The sequence below is a fragment of the Giraffa tippelskirchi genome, chromosome 14 (genome assembly GCF_054371585.1).
Source record: "Giraffa tippelskirchi isolate mGirTip1 chromosome 14, T2T-mGirTip1v1.2.pri, whole genome shotgun sequence".
Taxonomy (NCBI): Eukaryota; Metazoa; Chordata; class Mammalia; order Artiodactyla; family Giraffidae; genus Giraffa; species Giraffa tippelskirchi.
The window spans coordinates 22,330,115-22,344,478 of NC_137288.1; the positions used below are offsets into that span (position 1 = coordinate 22,330,115).

Consider the following 14,364-nt stretch of genomic DNA (forward strand, 5'->3'; position numbering starts at 1 on the left):
GAATTGATGCTTTTGAACTGTGGTGTTGGAGAAGACTCTTGAGATTCCCTTGGACTGCAAGGAGATCCAACCAGTCCATCCTAAAGGAAATCAGTCCTGAACATTCATTGGAAGGACTGATGCTAAAGCTGAAACTCCAATACTTTGGCCACCTGATGTGAAGAGCTGACTCATTTGAAAAGAACCCGATGCTGGGAAAGGTTGAAGGCAGGAGGAGAAGGGGACAACAGAGGATGTGATGGTTGGATGGCATCACCGACTCAATGGACATGAGTTTGAGTAAACTCGGGTAGTTGGTGATGGACAGGGAGGCCTGGCCTGCTGCAGTCCATGGAGTCACAAAGAGTCAGACACTACTGAGCTGAACTGAATATTTGTATTAGTTGCTCAGCTGTGTCCGACTCTTTGTTACCCCATAGACTATAGACCACCAGGCTTCTGTGTCCGTGGGATTCTCCAGGCAAGAATATTAGAGTGGGTTGCCTTTCCCTTCTCCAGGGTATCTTCCCCACCCAAGGATCGAACCTGGGTCTCCTGCATGGCAGGCACATTCTTTACTGTCTGAGTCACAAGGGCAGCCCCTTTTTCCTAGTAGTGATCCCTAAAATGTTGTTCCCCTTGAGATCCAGCCAACTGGGGGCTACTCTCTGTTTGTGAGGGGACAGAGGCAGGCGGTGGCTTCCTGCTGTCCTCGGGTACCTGGTGTGGGAGATGCTGACGCTCCCTGCTGTAGCACAGTAAGTCTCGGGGCGGCGCTGGCCCCATGGGCTGCCTGCTCAAGGCTCAGCTGCCAGCCTTCATCTCAGGCTTGAGTTCTCATCTCACATGAATACTATAAATGTTGGTCTTGAAAAGTAAAAAGAAAAAACTTAAGTGGCCTTTAAAAACATTTATTTTTGGCTGTGCAGGGTTTTGTCGACTTGTGATGAGCAGGGGCTCCTCTAGCTGTGTCACTGCAGTGGCTTCTCTTGTTGCTCAGCACCGGCTCCAGGGCACACAGGCTCCAGTAGTTGCGGCACGTGGGCTCAGTAGTCGGGGCTCTCGGGCTTAGCTGCTCTGTGGCATGTGGGATCTTCCTGGATCAGGGACTAAGCCTGCATCTCCAGCTTGGCAAGTGGATTCTTTACCACAGAGCCACCAGGGAAGCCCCAGTGGCCTCTTAAACTATGGAGAAATAGTTGTCTTTTGAAATTTTTTTTTCCTGGAGTATACATTGCTTTGCACTGTTGTGTTAATTTCTGCTGTACAGTAGAGTGAATCAGTCACATGTATACACATATCCCCTCAAGAGGGAGGGGGCATATGTATGGAGCACCAAGCTGAGCGCCCTGTGTATACAGCAGCCTCTCACTCGCCGTCTGTTTTACATACGAGGCTGTATGTATGTCAGTCCTACTCTCCCCAAATATTCACCTTCGATAGTTTCTTGACAGTTAAGCAAATTCCCCACTATGTGGTACTGAAACAAGAGTCCAGTATTCTCTAGCACAGGGTGACCTCAAATGGGCAGTGTTCTCTGTGGATTAGCCCAAAATGTGATGAAAAGTTTAACAGCCAGAGAGTCAGAGATGCGGTGATACTTCTGGGAACTCTGTATCCAGTCGGGTGACTGTTTTGGTTTCCTACTGCTGCTGTAACGAGTGGGCACAGACTTAACGGCTTGAAAAGCACCGACTGGTCTCTGGCAGTCCTGGAGGTGGGGTGTGAAGGGCATGTCCCTGCACAGAAAGGCCAGCAGGTGGCGCCAGCTCCGGACTGTTTCCTTGCCTCGGCCTGTTCCTGCCTCACTGGAGGCTTATGACCCCAGCGCTCATCTTTCCTCCCTCTGCTCCCACCGTCGGCTCACCTTGTCCCTCTTCTGTAGCCACACAGGGTCTCACCAGTTCAGATCCTTAACTGAGTCGCCCCTGCAGAGACCCTCTGTCATGTCAGGTCCTGAGGATTTGGACATGATGGATGTCTTTGGGGAACCATTATCCAGCCAACCACAACAGTCTTAGACCATTAAGTAAAAATAATACTGACAACTGAGCCCATATTGTGTTCCATGCACTCTTCTAAGACCTTGAAAATGGGTAAAGTGAATATTTAGGAGAAAAATATTAATGCACTTTAATACTTGTGTGAAAAATATTAATGTACTTTAATATATGTGGTAAGTACTATAATTATTCTCATTTGACAGATGAAGATAATAAAGTGTGGAGACATTAACTAGTTTACCTGAGATCATAATGCTTGTAAGAGGCAGAGTGGTTCTTCAGTCCTAAACAAGAATCCCTACTCCTCCTCTGTGTACCACATGCCACCTTGATCTCCTGTGACTGGAGTTTCATGGGATGATGGGAGGGTTAGTAGAACTAGATAACCTCTGTATTTCAGGTTCTAATGGATTCTTTCCAACCCAAGGTCATAAATACATTTCGTCCAATGAGAAAAATTCTAAAGGTATCTTAGTTGTAGCAACAAAGTCATTAAAGCAAATGTTTCAAATCCATTCATTATATTCTTTGGAAAGAGTGTAGTGTAGGGGGAAAGTCACATTTTTTGAAATACAGACTTCACCAAAATGTTACTAATGACATGTCTAAGCTGGCCCAAAGTAAGCTTTTTGTAGGTGGGGTCTGAGAGGCCAGATTATGTATCAGACAGCTGATAACTAGTCACTGTAAAAAAGATACTCCATGTTTTTCAGAGGCCATGTTCATAAATGAATTTTAAAAATCTAGCATTCTGAAACTTATTATGAAGCCAACATAGGAAAAGTCTGGAGAAAATAAAACACATGAACATTTTTTATAAAATTATCAATTCTGACAGAATAAAGTAACAAAACTTTTTGTGTTAAGGCAAGCCTATTAGATATGTATACAGATAGAGTACATATGTTTAATAATAGCACTTAATATCTTTCCCAGAAACATAATGGGTAGTTTCTGAAGCATAAGTGATTTCTGAAAAGAAGAACTAAACAGAGGAAAAATAAATGTAGACATAATTTAACTTCTTTGTTATAAGCAATTTGAAAATATAATGGGGGAGAGCAGAATGTAATTGTAATGTAGAATGTATTTTAAAATTCCATTTATTGAGAAGCCATTTGGTAAGTGGTGTACCTAAAGAAAAATATTCACATACTTTGAAATTAGGGAAATTCATAGATTAGTGGCTTTAGAGTTCATTTACTGTTACAATGCAATAGAAAAAGGAAGCCAAATTGGCTCCAAATGTTGTGTTTTTATAGCACATGTGGAGATAAAGAAAAACTAAGACTAGTAAAAATAACTCCATAAAGATAAGCTGAATGTTTCTTTTCTGCTGATTTCAGTTTGTTGCCTTAAAATTGTAATACGCTGGGGATGGACTCCCACCCCTTGAAAGAGGGCTGTTATAATTACTCCTCTTCGTGTTTATATTCAAGTGATGTGGCTTGGGGAATGAAGCTGTGCAGTTCAGTTTAGCGGGTTTCTCAGCTGACGATATCTGCGATCCAGGCAGTCAAGTGTGAGGAAACGGTAACAGAGGTTAGGCCATCAGGCCGGCATGGATGTGGACGAGATGGGCTCTCGGCAGACAACCACACCTCAGGTGTATTATGCCGTGGCCTCTGCAGATGACGGAAGCAGTCTCATTACTCAGGAAGGTGATTCTTCGTGATCAAACCATTACATGTCAATGCCATGGCCAAAACTTGTTAAAGTAGTTTCCTTTGTAGAGCTAACTCACATGTTAGGGGCACTTTCTGAGCTTGGATGCTCATTAGGAAACTATCGGAGGTGCTCAAGCAATGCTAAGGAAGTATAGGTATCTTTCCTTTTGTATGGAAATTGACGGAAGAACACATCATACCTTTTATGACCTTTTTCAGAATGAACAGTTTCAGTGATTTTAGAATGGTGCTTTTCAAAGCCCATTTGTTGCCTTTTGGGTCATAGGCAAGCCAAAGTTAATGACTTCATTTATGTATGAAACGAGGTTAGGGGTTCCCAGATTTTAAAATATTGAATCTTTTCCACATATTGCTGCTGACAAAAATTTTTCTAAAATAAGAGCTGCTAATTTTGAAATATCTTAATAAATTTTAAAAGAACATGATTAAAGTATTTAAAATTCAAGTGAAAAAAAGTTTCCTTTTAGCTCACAACTCCATTTTCTTGCTTCTTGGTCAATATATTAGGATTAGGAGGAGTAGTTAGCAGTAACAGTGGAAGAATGATCATACCACTGATTTTAAGTCTATGATGTGCTAGGATTTATGGTTTCTATAAGCACATTAAATTCTGTTTACAAGCCAGTGACTTGCTAAAAGATTTTTAGTTCTATTTTGCACATTAGCAAACAGATTTATGGTAGGTAAGTTTTCTGCCCATGACTGCAGAGCTAGTACTCCAGTAAGGTTGGTTTGGCCCAAAACCAACACCCTCATCCCCTCCAAAATGCTAACAAACATGAAGTGAAAACAGTTGTCTCTGTAAACTGAAAACTTAGAAAAAAAACAATAAGCAGGGTGTTTCTTTCTAAATGTTACAATATTAATAATAATATCAATGAATAACATACTATTGTTTCAGTTTAAGAGATTCCAAAAGTATGCAAAACAGAAAATAAAAAAATTCTGTTCTCCTCAAATCTGGTAAGATCAACTTATGGCATTTTTGATAATCAAATTTTCACAAAGATTTGAAGACATTCTAATACACAAATATTATGTAATTAATACAGTTAATTTTTTAAATTATAGTTTTACTTTTTTGAGTCGTTTTAACTTCACAGCAAAATTGAAAGTGCAGAGATTTCCCATGCTCACTGCCCCTACACAACTGTAGTCTCCCCTGTTATCAACACCACCCACCAGATGTTACGTCTGTCACAACAGATTAGCCTAATTTACTTTCGGGTTCACTCATAGTGTTGTACATTCTATGGGTTTGGGCACATGTATAAAGACATTTATCCATAATTATGGTATCATACAGAGTATTTTCACTGCCCTAAAAATCCTCCTTGCTCTGTCTGTAAACCTCCTCTTAACTGACCCTGGCAAGCACTGATCTTTTTACTGTCTCTGTAGTTTTGCTTTTTTAAGAATGCCATATAGTTGGAATCATAATCACATAGAAAGCATAGTTTCGTGAATTACTATAAAGGGAACACAGTTAAAGCCATCATTCAGGTTAAGTAACGTAACTGTGTCTTCCCGTCCTGCACCATTCAGTTTGACCATCCTCATCACAGTCCTCTCTCTCCCTCCAAAATAACCACTCTCCTGACACTTACAGTCACTGCTTCCTTATGTTTCTCTATGGTGTTACCACTCAAGCGTGCATTCCGAGACACTGTGGTTCATTCTTGCCCATTTTAAAAAGCTTGAATATATCTTTTATGTCTCTTTAAGTCCACAGGTTCTCTCTCTCACTTTATTCACCTCACCACTTATCCGTTAAAGAACCCGGACTGACTGACCTGTGGGGTTGAGCTGCCCACAGGCTAGATTCCCTGTGTCACATTTATGGATGTGCAGGTCAGTATATTCTGCTCCTCTTTGTTTGCTGAAAATTAGCTGTATATGGAAACTTGATCAGATATATAAGATTGACAACTTATATAAATGATTTTTGACTAAGATACCAAATCAATTCAGTGGGGGAAAATGAAGTCTGTTTGATTTTTGAACAGCTTGTACTAGAACAACTTAGTATCTATAGAGAGTTTTTTTTAAAAAAAATCCTCTTCCTACTTCACCCTCTGTAGAAAAGTCAATTTAAGGTGAATCAAAGGCCTAATTATAATAGTGAGACCACAGAGCTGCTAGAATAAAACTAGGAGACAGTCATTGTGTTCTTAGGTGAGCATTTGTTCTTAGACAGGACTTAGTAAAGCACAAAGCACAGAAGAAAACAGTATGAAACTGGAGTTTCCAAAGTTAACATCTTCTGCTCCACAAAGGTCTGCATTCAGCAAGTACAGAGGCAAGCCACTGGAAGGGAAAGAGTTTGCAATATTTATACTTGACAGACAACTTATATCAGGAAAATATAGAGAACACCTACAAATCAAAAACAATGAGACCTAAAACCCAGGGTTGAAAGAAGCAAAGGGCTTGAACAGAAGTGGGCACAGAGAAAGATGTTCAGCTTAACACTCATGTCACTGGAGATAAAAAATTGAGCTGGTGCAGCCCACCTAGGAGAATCACTGAAGGTCAAATGTGAAACACCAAGAGGGGACGGGAAACAGCCATAACTACATGCCCACCTGAATGGCTGGTATAGGAGAGATGGACATCAGATGTGGAAGAGCAGCTGGAACTCTCCCAAGGGGTTGGTGGGAATGTAAAGTAATAAGGTTTGGGGGTTTCCTACAAAGTTAAACACACATCCAACTTATTACCTAGTGATTCCTCCCTGATTTACCCAAAAGCGATGAAACATATGTCCAAAAAGACTAGTATGAGATTGTTTTTCAGTTTTACTCATGATAATGAAAACTGGGAATAATTCATAAGATGATCAGCAAGAGGATTAACAAATTGTGCACTGGACAGTAATAGTTTCAATAAAAAGTTTCAGTAAAAAGAAACAAAACACTTCACCAGGGAACAGTCTAAGTGTCAAAAATTTGTTGCAAGAATGAAGCCAGAGACAATGATATACAATGTCTAATTGCATTTTTAGAAGTTTAAGAACAAGTTAAATTTCCATGGTGATCGAGGTCTGAAAGGAGTTGTTTGGTGGGGAATTTGATGGGAATGATACACAAGTGAGCTTTATGAGGTGATAGAAATGTTCTGTGTTTAGATGGTGGTTATGTGAGTGTAATTTCAAACCTCGAAGATCTGAACTTAGCCATCTGTTTATTGTATGTAAATTGCAACTATAAAAACTTGTATGGGAAAATAGTCAATCAAGTTGGTTTATTGTAAGAGCCTGTATAAAAGTCCAGAGTGTAAGCTGTGATGAAAATCTGCATCAAGAATCATGCTGAAAGAGGAAAATTGCATGGAGGCAACACCTTATTTTTCAGGCTTAAAGATTAATAAATATTTAATGAAGGAATGAACAGAAAGAAGAAATGAATGTAAGACAGTGATAGACAGGTGAGGAAGTAAAAAGATACTCCCTGCTAACTTCTAGAGAAAATAAACTATGTAATACTATTTGTAATACAAAATATGAAATAGTGTCACCAAAGAAAAACATTATGGCAGTTCAACAGGGAAAAACATTGTATTCAGTTGGGGGGATCTGTGAGAGAGAAAGCCTTAGTAGAAGAAGTAGAAGATAACTTAGCTATGGAAATCTGCATTAACAATTAACCTGTATCGTATATTTTAAACATTAGTATATTAAAAATTTTGAGCTATCTTTCCCCTAGTACTAAAAAATAGAAGATTCTGGCCCTACCTTCATGTATAAGGGTATTTTTTAAAGGTTAATGTCATTTCAAGATGTTAACATCCTGAGGTGACATTCTGACATTTTTATAGGCGTCCTGAATGGAAATAAAAAAGCTAAAAGGTAACTCAGAAAATGAGACATGGCTTATTTAGCATGTGGTAAATAATTTTCAGGTAAGTGTAACAAAAATGTGATAAAAATGAAAGTAAAGCAAACAATGATACATACTTTCCTAATTATTCCATTTTTTTCACATTTAATATGCATTTGGTGAGGGACATTTTCTGACTACAGTGATGGTGGCATTTTATTCCCATAAAAAGGATACAGCTGTTTTCTTAGAGAATTCTAGAAGATCTAGAAGAATTATGCCACAAAGAATTTCTACCTCATCTGCCTCCTTCCTTCAGTTGGTGAGAAGACCTGTGCCTCAGGATAGGTTTTGTGCAGGAGTCAATCACTGGCTTCTAATTCATTTCTCTTAAGTATAGGCAATTCCATTAGGAGATACTTTAGGAATTAAAAATAATAAACCTCTAAAATTAATCAACAGGTACAGTTTCCAGATGGTGATGGCAGCCATGAAATTAAAAGACGCTTGCTCCTTGGAAGGAAAGTTATGACCAACCTAGACAGCATATTAAAAAGCAGAGACATTACTTTGCCAACAAAGGTCCATCTAGTCAAGGCTATGGTTTTTCCAGTGGTCATGTATGGATGTGAGAGTTGGACTATAAAGAAAGCTGAGTGCCGAAGAATTGATGCTTTTGAACTGTGGTGTTGGAGAAGACTCTTGAGAATCTCTTGGACTGCAAGGAGATCCAACCAGTCCATCCCAAAGGAGATCAGTCCTGAATATTCCTTGGAAGGACTGATGTTGAAGCTGAAACTCCAATACTTTGGTCACCAGATGTGAAGAACTGACTCATTGGAAAAGTCCCTGATGCTGGGAAAGATTGACGGAGGGAGGAGAAGGGGACGACAGAGGATGAGATGGCTGATTGGCATCACCAATTCAAGGAATTTTGAGTTTGAGCAAGCTCTGGGAGTTGGTGTTGGACAGGGGAGCCTGGTGTGCTGCAGTCCATGGGGTAGCAAAGAGTTAGACACGACTGAGCAACTGAACTGACTGACTGACAGTTTCCAGAAAGTAATCACCATAGCGAGGCTGAGTCATCATGAGACATGAGCCAATTTCAAGAATCTTCCTAAAAAATACTCACACGGACCCAGGGTGATTTAACCTGAAGTGTACCCTCTGCACAGGACACTACCCTCTGCAGGAATCATGCAACAGCAAATAGCTTCCTTATCCTAGAGCACCCCAAAAGTAGGCTGTGAGGATCAGAAGCCATGGCCACCTGCAGCCTTGTCACTGGCTTGACAGTTCGGGGTTCTGACCACACTTCCTTCTCTGGAACAAGGCTGAGCCCCTAGCTGGATACATACATTTCCTACCTTCATTCATAACAGGAAATTTCAACGAGTTGCCGGTGACTTTTAAAATTTTTCTGTAAACTATTTAGGAGCAAGATTTGGTCTCTTTTGAAATGTATCAAGCTCAGCAAATTCTACTTCTAAGGATATGTGTGTTCAGACATCAGATCCTCCCAGGCTGACAGCGTTACCTCTGAGACGGTGGTCTTACGCTCTAAGAAGGCTGGTTTTGGGTCGGCCAAAATGTTTGTTTGGGGTTTTCTGTAACATCTCATGGAAAAACCTGAACTTTCTGGCCAACCCAGTATACAGGTGAAAGCCGACAGAAAAGATGTCATTTCTGCCAAATCCATGTGTTAGACTTACATGCAGCCTTCCCAGATGGCTCAGTGGTAAAGATTCTGCCTACCAATGCAGGACATGCAGGAGACACAGGTTTGATCCCTGGGTTGGGAAGATCCCCTGGAGAAGAAAATAGCAATCCACTCCAGTGTTCTTGGCTGGAAATTTCCATGGACAGAGGAGCCTGGCAGGCTACAATCCATGGGGTCTCAAAGAATCGGACACAACTGAGTAACTGAGCACCATACACCATAGACTTACTCCTTGTGACCCCATGGACTGTAGCCTGCTGGGCTCCTCTGTCCGTGGGATTTCCCAGGCAAGAACACTGGACTGGGTTGCCATTTCCTCCTCCAGGGGATCTTCCTGACCCAGGGATGGAAGTCACGTCTCCTGCATTGACAGGTGGTTTCTTTACTGCTCAGCCACCTGGGGAAGCCCCTGTCAGACTTACAAAGAGTACAGTGATTAGAACCGAGGGCAAGCGCAAACGTCCTCAGAGGCGGAGTCACAGTGACAACTGTTCCATCGTGTGGAAAAGGCAGAGTTAAGATTAGAGGAACTGGGACTGTGGATCCCAAACATCCTGAAAAGCAAGCCACGCTCACCTGTGTGTTTCCAGGACCTTTCTCCGGGTTTCTTCTCTGCTTCCCGTCATCCTGTTACGAGGCCCACGTGGAAGCGCCAGGGCCCCGCCGCTCTCTAATCCACTAGTGGGACTTCCCTGCGCTGCCCACACCCAGGTCACTGCTGTGACACTTCATTTCTCCTCTCACAGAGACACTCAGGCAGAAAGTTCATTCTTCTAGAAAGCGCCCCAGGCCCTGAGTTACAAGACAACTGTGGTTCACAGTGATGTGACCAGCTCTCTCTCTACATGGTTGGATTACTCAGAGGAAGAATAAGCCTGGACAGATACACAGAGCTGTTTCTCTCTGCTTTCCCACTTATCAGCAGGTAGTTAAAAGAGGACAAAAATTCTCATTAAAGAGCTTTACTTTGAGTGCAGCAAGACTTTCTATTCACCCTGTCTGCCAAATGAGTAAAATTCCCAAACTGTGGTCTCATTACGTGAATCCGTTTATATAGAAGGAACTTGGTCATACAGAACACCGGGCCCTTTGCCTGATGTACAGTCAGTGCTCAGGAAACATCTGTTACATGGACACAAGCATCCGAACTGGACCCCTCTTCTCACATTAAACAGTGTTTTCTGAGCTTTTTAATCTTTGTCTCTGCTTTCTCTGATGATCAGCTCACGCCATCTTTCAGGGGATTGTTATTAAATCTTGCAAACTGTTTCTACCTGCTGTCTCATAGTCAAAATAAATAAATTCTTAGCTTTATAGAACTATCCCCATATCCTTCATCGCACGTTTAAAGAGACTGAGGGATTTCTACAACCTCTGTGAAACATATACTGAGGGAGGTGGATTGAAGGGCTGAGAATACCAAGCTCACTGGACCTCAGCTACACCTGGGCCACATTTTACAAGAGAACCGTACAGTTCCGAGAGGTGGTCACCTTGTCCAGGGTTGTGTGAGAAGCTAACGACAGAAGCCAGATGGAAACCCAGGTCTCTCAGCACCTGGAATAACTGTCAGTAGGATCTGAAGGCCACGGGGTCGGGGAGTACGGCGTTCCTCGAGTCGCCCGGCACACCTGTTCCGAAACCCTGAGCTTCCATCTCCATCCGCACACTAGGCTGTGTTGTCACTGCTCCGGCTGCCAGGAATCTTACACCGAAATAGTGCTTCATTTGAGGAAATGGTATCGCTGGGTTTTAAAGCCAAAAAATCAAAATGATGGGGAAAAGCACATTTTTGTGCATTTGAAAAATAGATATTCAGTTTCCATAGAATTACTTTCTCCTTTACCTTCCCGGGTGGCTCAGAGGGTAAAGCGTCTGCCTGCAATGTGGGAGACCTGGGTTCGAATCCCGGTTCAGGAAGACCCCTCTGGAGAAGGAAATGGCAAGACACGCCAGTACTCTTGCCTGGAAAATTCCATGGATGGAGGAGCCTGGGAAGCTACGGTTCATGGGATTGCCAAGAGTCACACACGATTGAGCTTCACTTTGCCTACCAACATTAATACATCCCTCTGCTAGGGAGGTAACACTTAGCCCAGAACACCACAAAACATTTTGAAGAAACCAAGCTAAAATGTTTTGGATATCTGGTAGATCTTTACGCTGTTGAATAGTCCTATACAATAGTGCTACTACTGAATAGCCACACTTGGTGTGCTAGCAATGAAGATGGGACCCAAGTGATATATGTAAAGTGGGCAGGATCCAATGACCATGAGACATATAAACTTCTCATACTTATTTAAATAGACCATACTCATTTTCAGTGGAGACTATTCCTATTTTTCTATAATTTGCATCATGTAAAAATTATTTCCTAAAGGATTATTTGTAATCCTTTATTTGTAAAGAAGAAAAGGAAAGATATACCCATTTGAATGCAGAGTTCCAAAGAATAGCAAGGAGAGATAAGAAAGCCTTCCTCAGTGATTGATGCAAAGAAATAAAGGAAAACAAAGAATGGGAAAGACTAGAGATCTCTTCAAGAAAATTAGAGATACCAAGGGAAAATTTCATGCAAATATGGGCTCGATAAAGGACAGAAGTGGTAGGGACCTAACAGAAGCAGAAGATATTAAGAAGAGGTGGCAAGAATACACAGAAGAACTGTACAAAAAAGATGTTCAGGACCCAGATAATCACTATGGTGTGATCACTCACCTAGAGCCAGACATCCTGGAATGTGAAGTCAAGTGGACCTTAGGAAGCATCACTATGAACAAAGCTAGTGGAGGTGATGGAATTCCAGTTGAGCTATTTCAAATCCTGAAAGATGATGCTGTGATAGTGCTGCCCTCAATATGCCAGCAAATTTGGAGGACTCAGCAGTGGCCACAGGACTGGAAAAGGTCAGTTTTCATCCCAATCCCAAAGCAAGTTAATGCTAAAGAATGCTCAGACTACAATACAATTGCACTCATCTCACACGCTAGTAAAGTAATGCTCAAAATTCTCCAAGCCAGGCTTCGGCAATACGTGAACCGTGAACTTCCAGATGTTCAAGCTAGTTTTAGAAAAGGCAGAGGAACCAGAGATCAAATGCCAACATCTGCTGGATCATCGAAAAAGCAAGAGAGTTCCAGAAAAACATCTATTTCTGCTTTATGAACATGCCAAGGCCTTTGACTGTGTGGATCATAATAAACTATGGAAAATTCTTCAAGAGATGGGAATACCAGACCACCTGACCTACTTCTTGAGAAACCTGCATGCAGGTCAGGAAGCAACAGTTAGAACCGGACACTGAACAACAGACTGGTTCCAAATAGGAAAAGGAGTACATCAAGGCTGTATATTGTCACTCTGTTTATTTAACTTATATGCAGAGTACATCATGAGAAACGCTGGGCTGGAGGAAGCACAAGCTGGAATCAAGACTGCTGGGAGAAATATCAATAACCTCAGATATGTAGATGACACCACCCTTATGGCAGAAAGTGAAGAAGAACTAAAGAGCCTCTTGATGAAAGTGAAAAGAGGAGAGTGAAAAAGTTGGCTTAAAGCTCAGCATTCAGAAAACTAAGATCATGGCATCTGGTCTCATCACTTCACGGGAAATAGATGGGGAAACAGTGGAAACAGTGGCTGACTTTATTTTTCTGGGCTCCAAAATCACTGCAGATGGTGACTGCAGCCATGAAATTAAAAGACGCTTACTCCTTGGAAGGAAAGTTATGACCAACCTAGACAGAATATTGTGGAGAAGGAAATGGCAACCCACTCCAGTGTTCTTGCCTGGAGAATCCAGGGACGGGGGAGCCTGGTGGGCTGCCGTCTCTGGGGTCGCACAGAGTCGAACATGACTGAAGCGACTTAACAGCAGACAGAATATTGAAAAGCAGAGACATTACTTTGTCAACCAAGTTCCGTCTAGTCAAGGCTATGGTTTTTCCACTGGTCATGTATGGATGTGAGAGTTGGACTATAAAGAAAGCTGAGCGCCGAAGAACTGATGCTTTTGAACTGTGGTGTTGGAGAAGACTCTTGAGAGTCCCTGGGACTGCAAGGAGATCCAACCAGTCCATCCTAAAGGAGATCAGTCTTGAATATTCATTGGAAGGACTGATGTTGAAGCTGAAACTCCAATACTTTGGCCACCTGATGGGAAGAACTGACTCATTGGAAAAGACCCTGATGCTGGGAAAGATTGAAGGTGGGAGGAGAAGGGGATGACAGAGGATGAGATGGTTGGATGGCATCACTGATTCAATGGACATGGGTTTGGGTAGACTCTGGGAGTTGGTGGTGGACAGGGAGGCCTGGCATGCTGCAGTTCATGGGGTTGCAATGAGTCGGACATGATTGAGGGACTGAACTGAACTGAAAGGATTAGTTACCAAAATGATCATGGCCGACAAAACCTAAGTGAGCAGGTGATGTGTTGTCATTACAAAGCTCAAGAACTGACTGTTTTTATTCTTGATGGGTGTCATTTGCTCGCACACCAGGATCTGGTTCAGCTCCGCGTGCCTGCACGTATGCTAAATATAGACGACCGAGATCCAAGTATCTTCCATAGAGTTTAAAAGGAATTGCAAACATTCTTACATAGAGTATTGGCTTCAGCTATGCGCCACAATCAGTTATCAACATGGTCTAGATTTTGTCATGTGATTCTCAAAAACAGCACATTTTAAATGGCAGAGATGCCCAGTGCTTCTTTGGCCGAATGAGGAGACATCCTCCTCTTTGAGAAGATCCATGACCATAGGTAACAGAGGGCTAGGGGTTTATCCTGCACTCTGTTCGACTGTGAGGACGTGGGGCTTGTCATCTGCTGCAGCCACAAAGGGAAATTGGTGGTGCTTCTCAGGAGCAGGCATGTGACTATGTCACAGAGGAGAGGTGTTTTTGCCTCTCAGACACAGTTCCTCAGACTTGCCGCATTGCAGCCTCTGCTCACGTGCTCACAGCTGCATAGGGACCTTTGTGGCAGAATGCCTGCTGGATATTCAAATTAAAAAGAAAAAGTGTTTAAAAATTTATGCTGAACATGACATTCAGATAGTTCCAGCTGAAATCTTAGTGGTTACCCACAGTTACATTTGGAATAAAACTAGGTTTAATATATTTAATCTGGTTGGATATGACTAGTA

At 42.0% G+C, this 14,364-nt stretch overlaps 1 protein-coding gene across 13 annotated transcripts in view; it reads right to left on the reverse strand.

Annotated features, from left to right (window-relative positions):
* DOK6 (docking protein 6) overlaps window positions 1-14,364 on the reverse strand; it is a 364,846-nt gene that overhangs the window by 32,919 nt on the left and 317,563 nt on the right. Inside the window, exons 8-9 of one of the 13 annotated variants that reach the window (XM_081562688.1) lie at window positions 9,201-9,296; window positions 5,837-5,977 (exon numbers count right to left, since the gene is read on the reverse strand). The exons of 7 other annotated variants lie outside the window; for them this stretch is intronic. In XM_081562688.1, the coding sequence (XP_081418814.1) occupies window positions 5,955-5,977; window positions 9,201-9,296 (119 nt within the window). In that variant the 3' untranslated portion in view covers window positions 5,837-5,954. Of the gene's footprint in view, window positions 1-874; window positions 5,978-9,120; window positions 9,297-13,647; window positions 14,210-14,364 lie in introns of those variants that run through there. 5 more of the 13 variants (XM_081562691.1, XM_081562693.1, XM_081562692.1 and 2 more) reach the window with 5 other exon arrangements.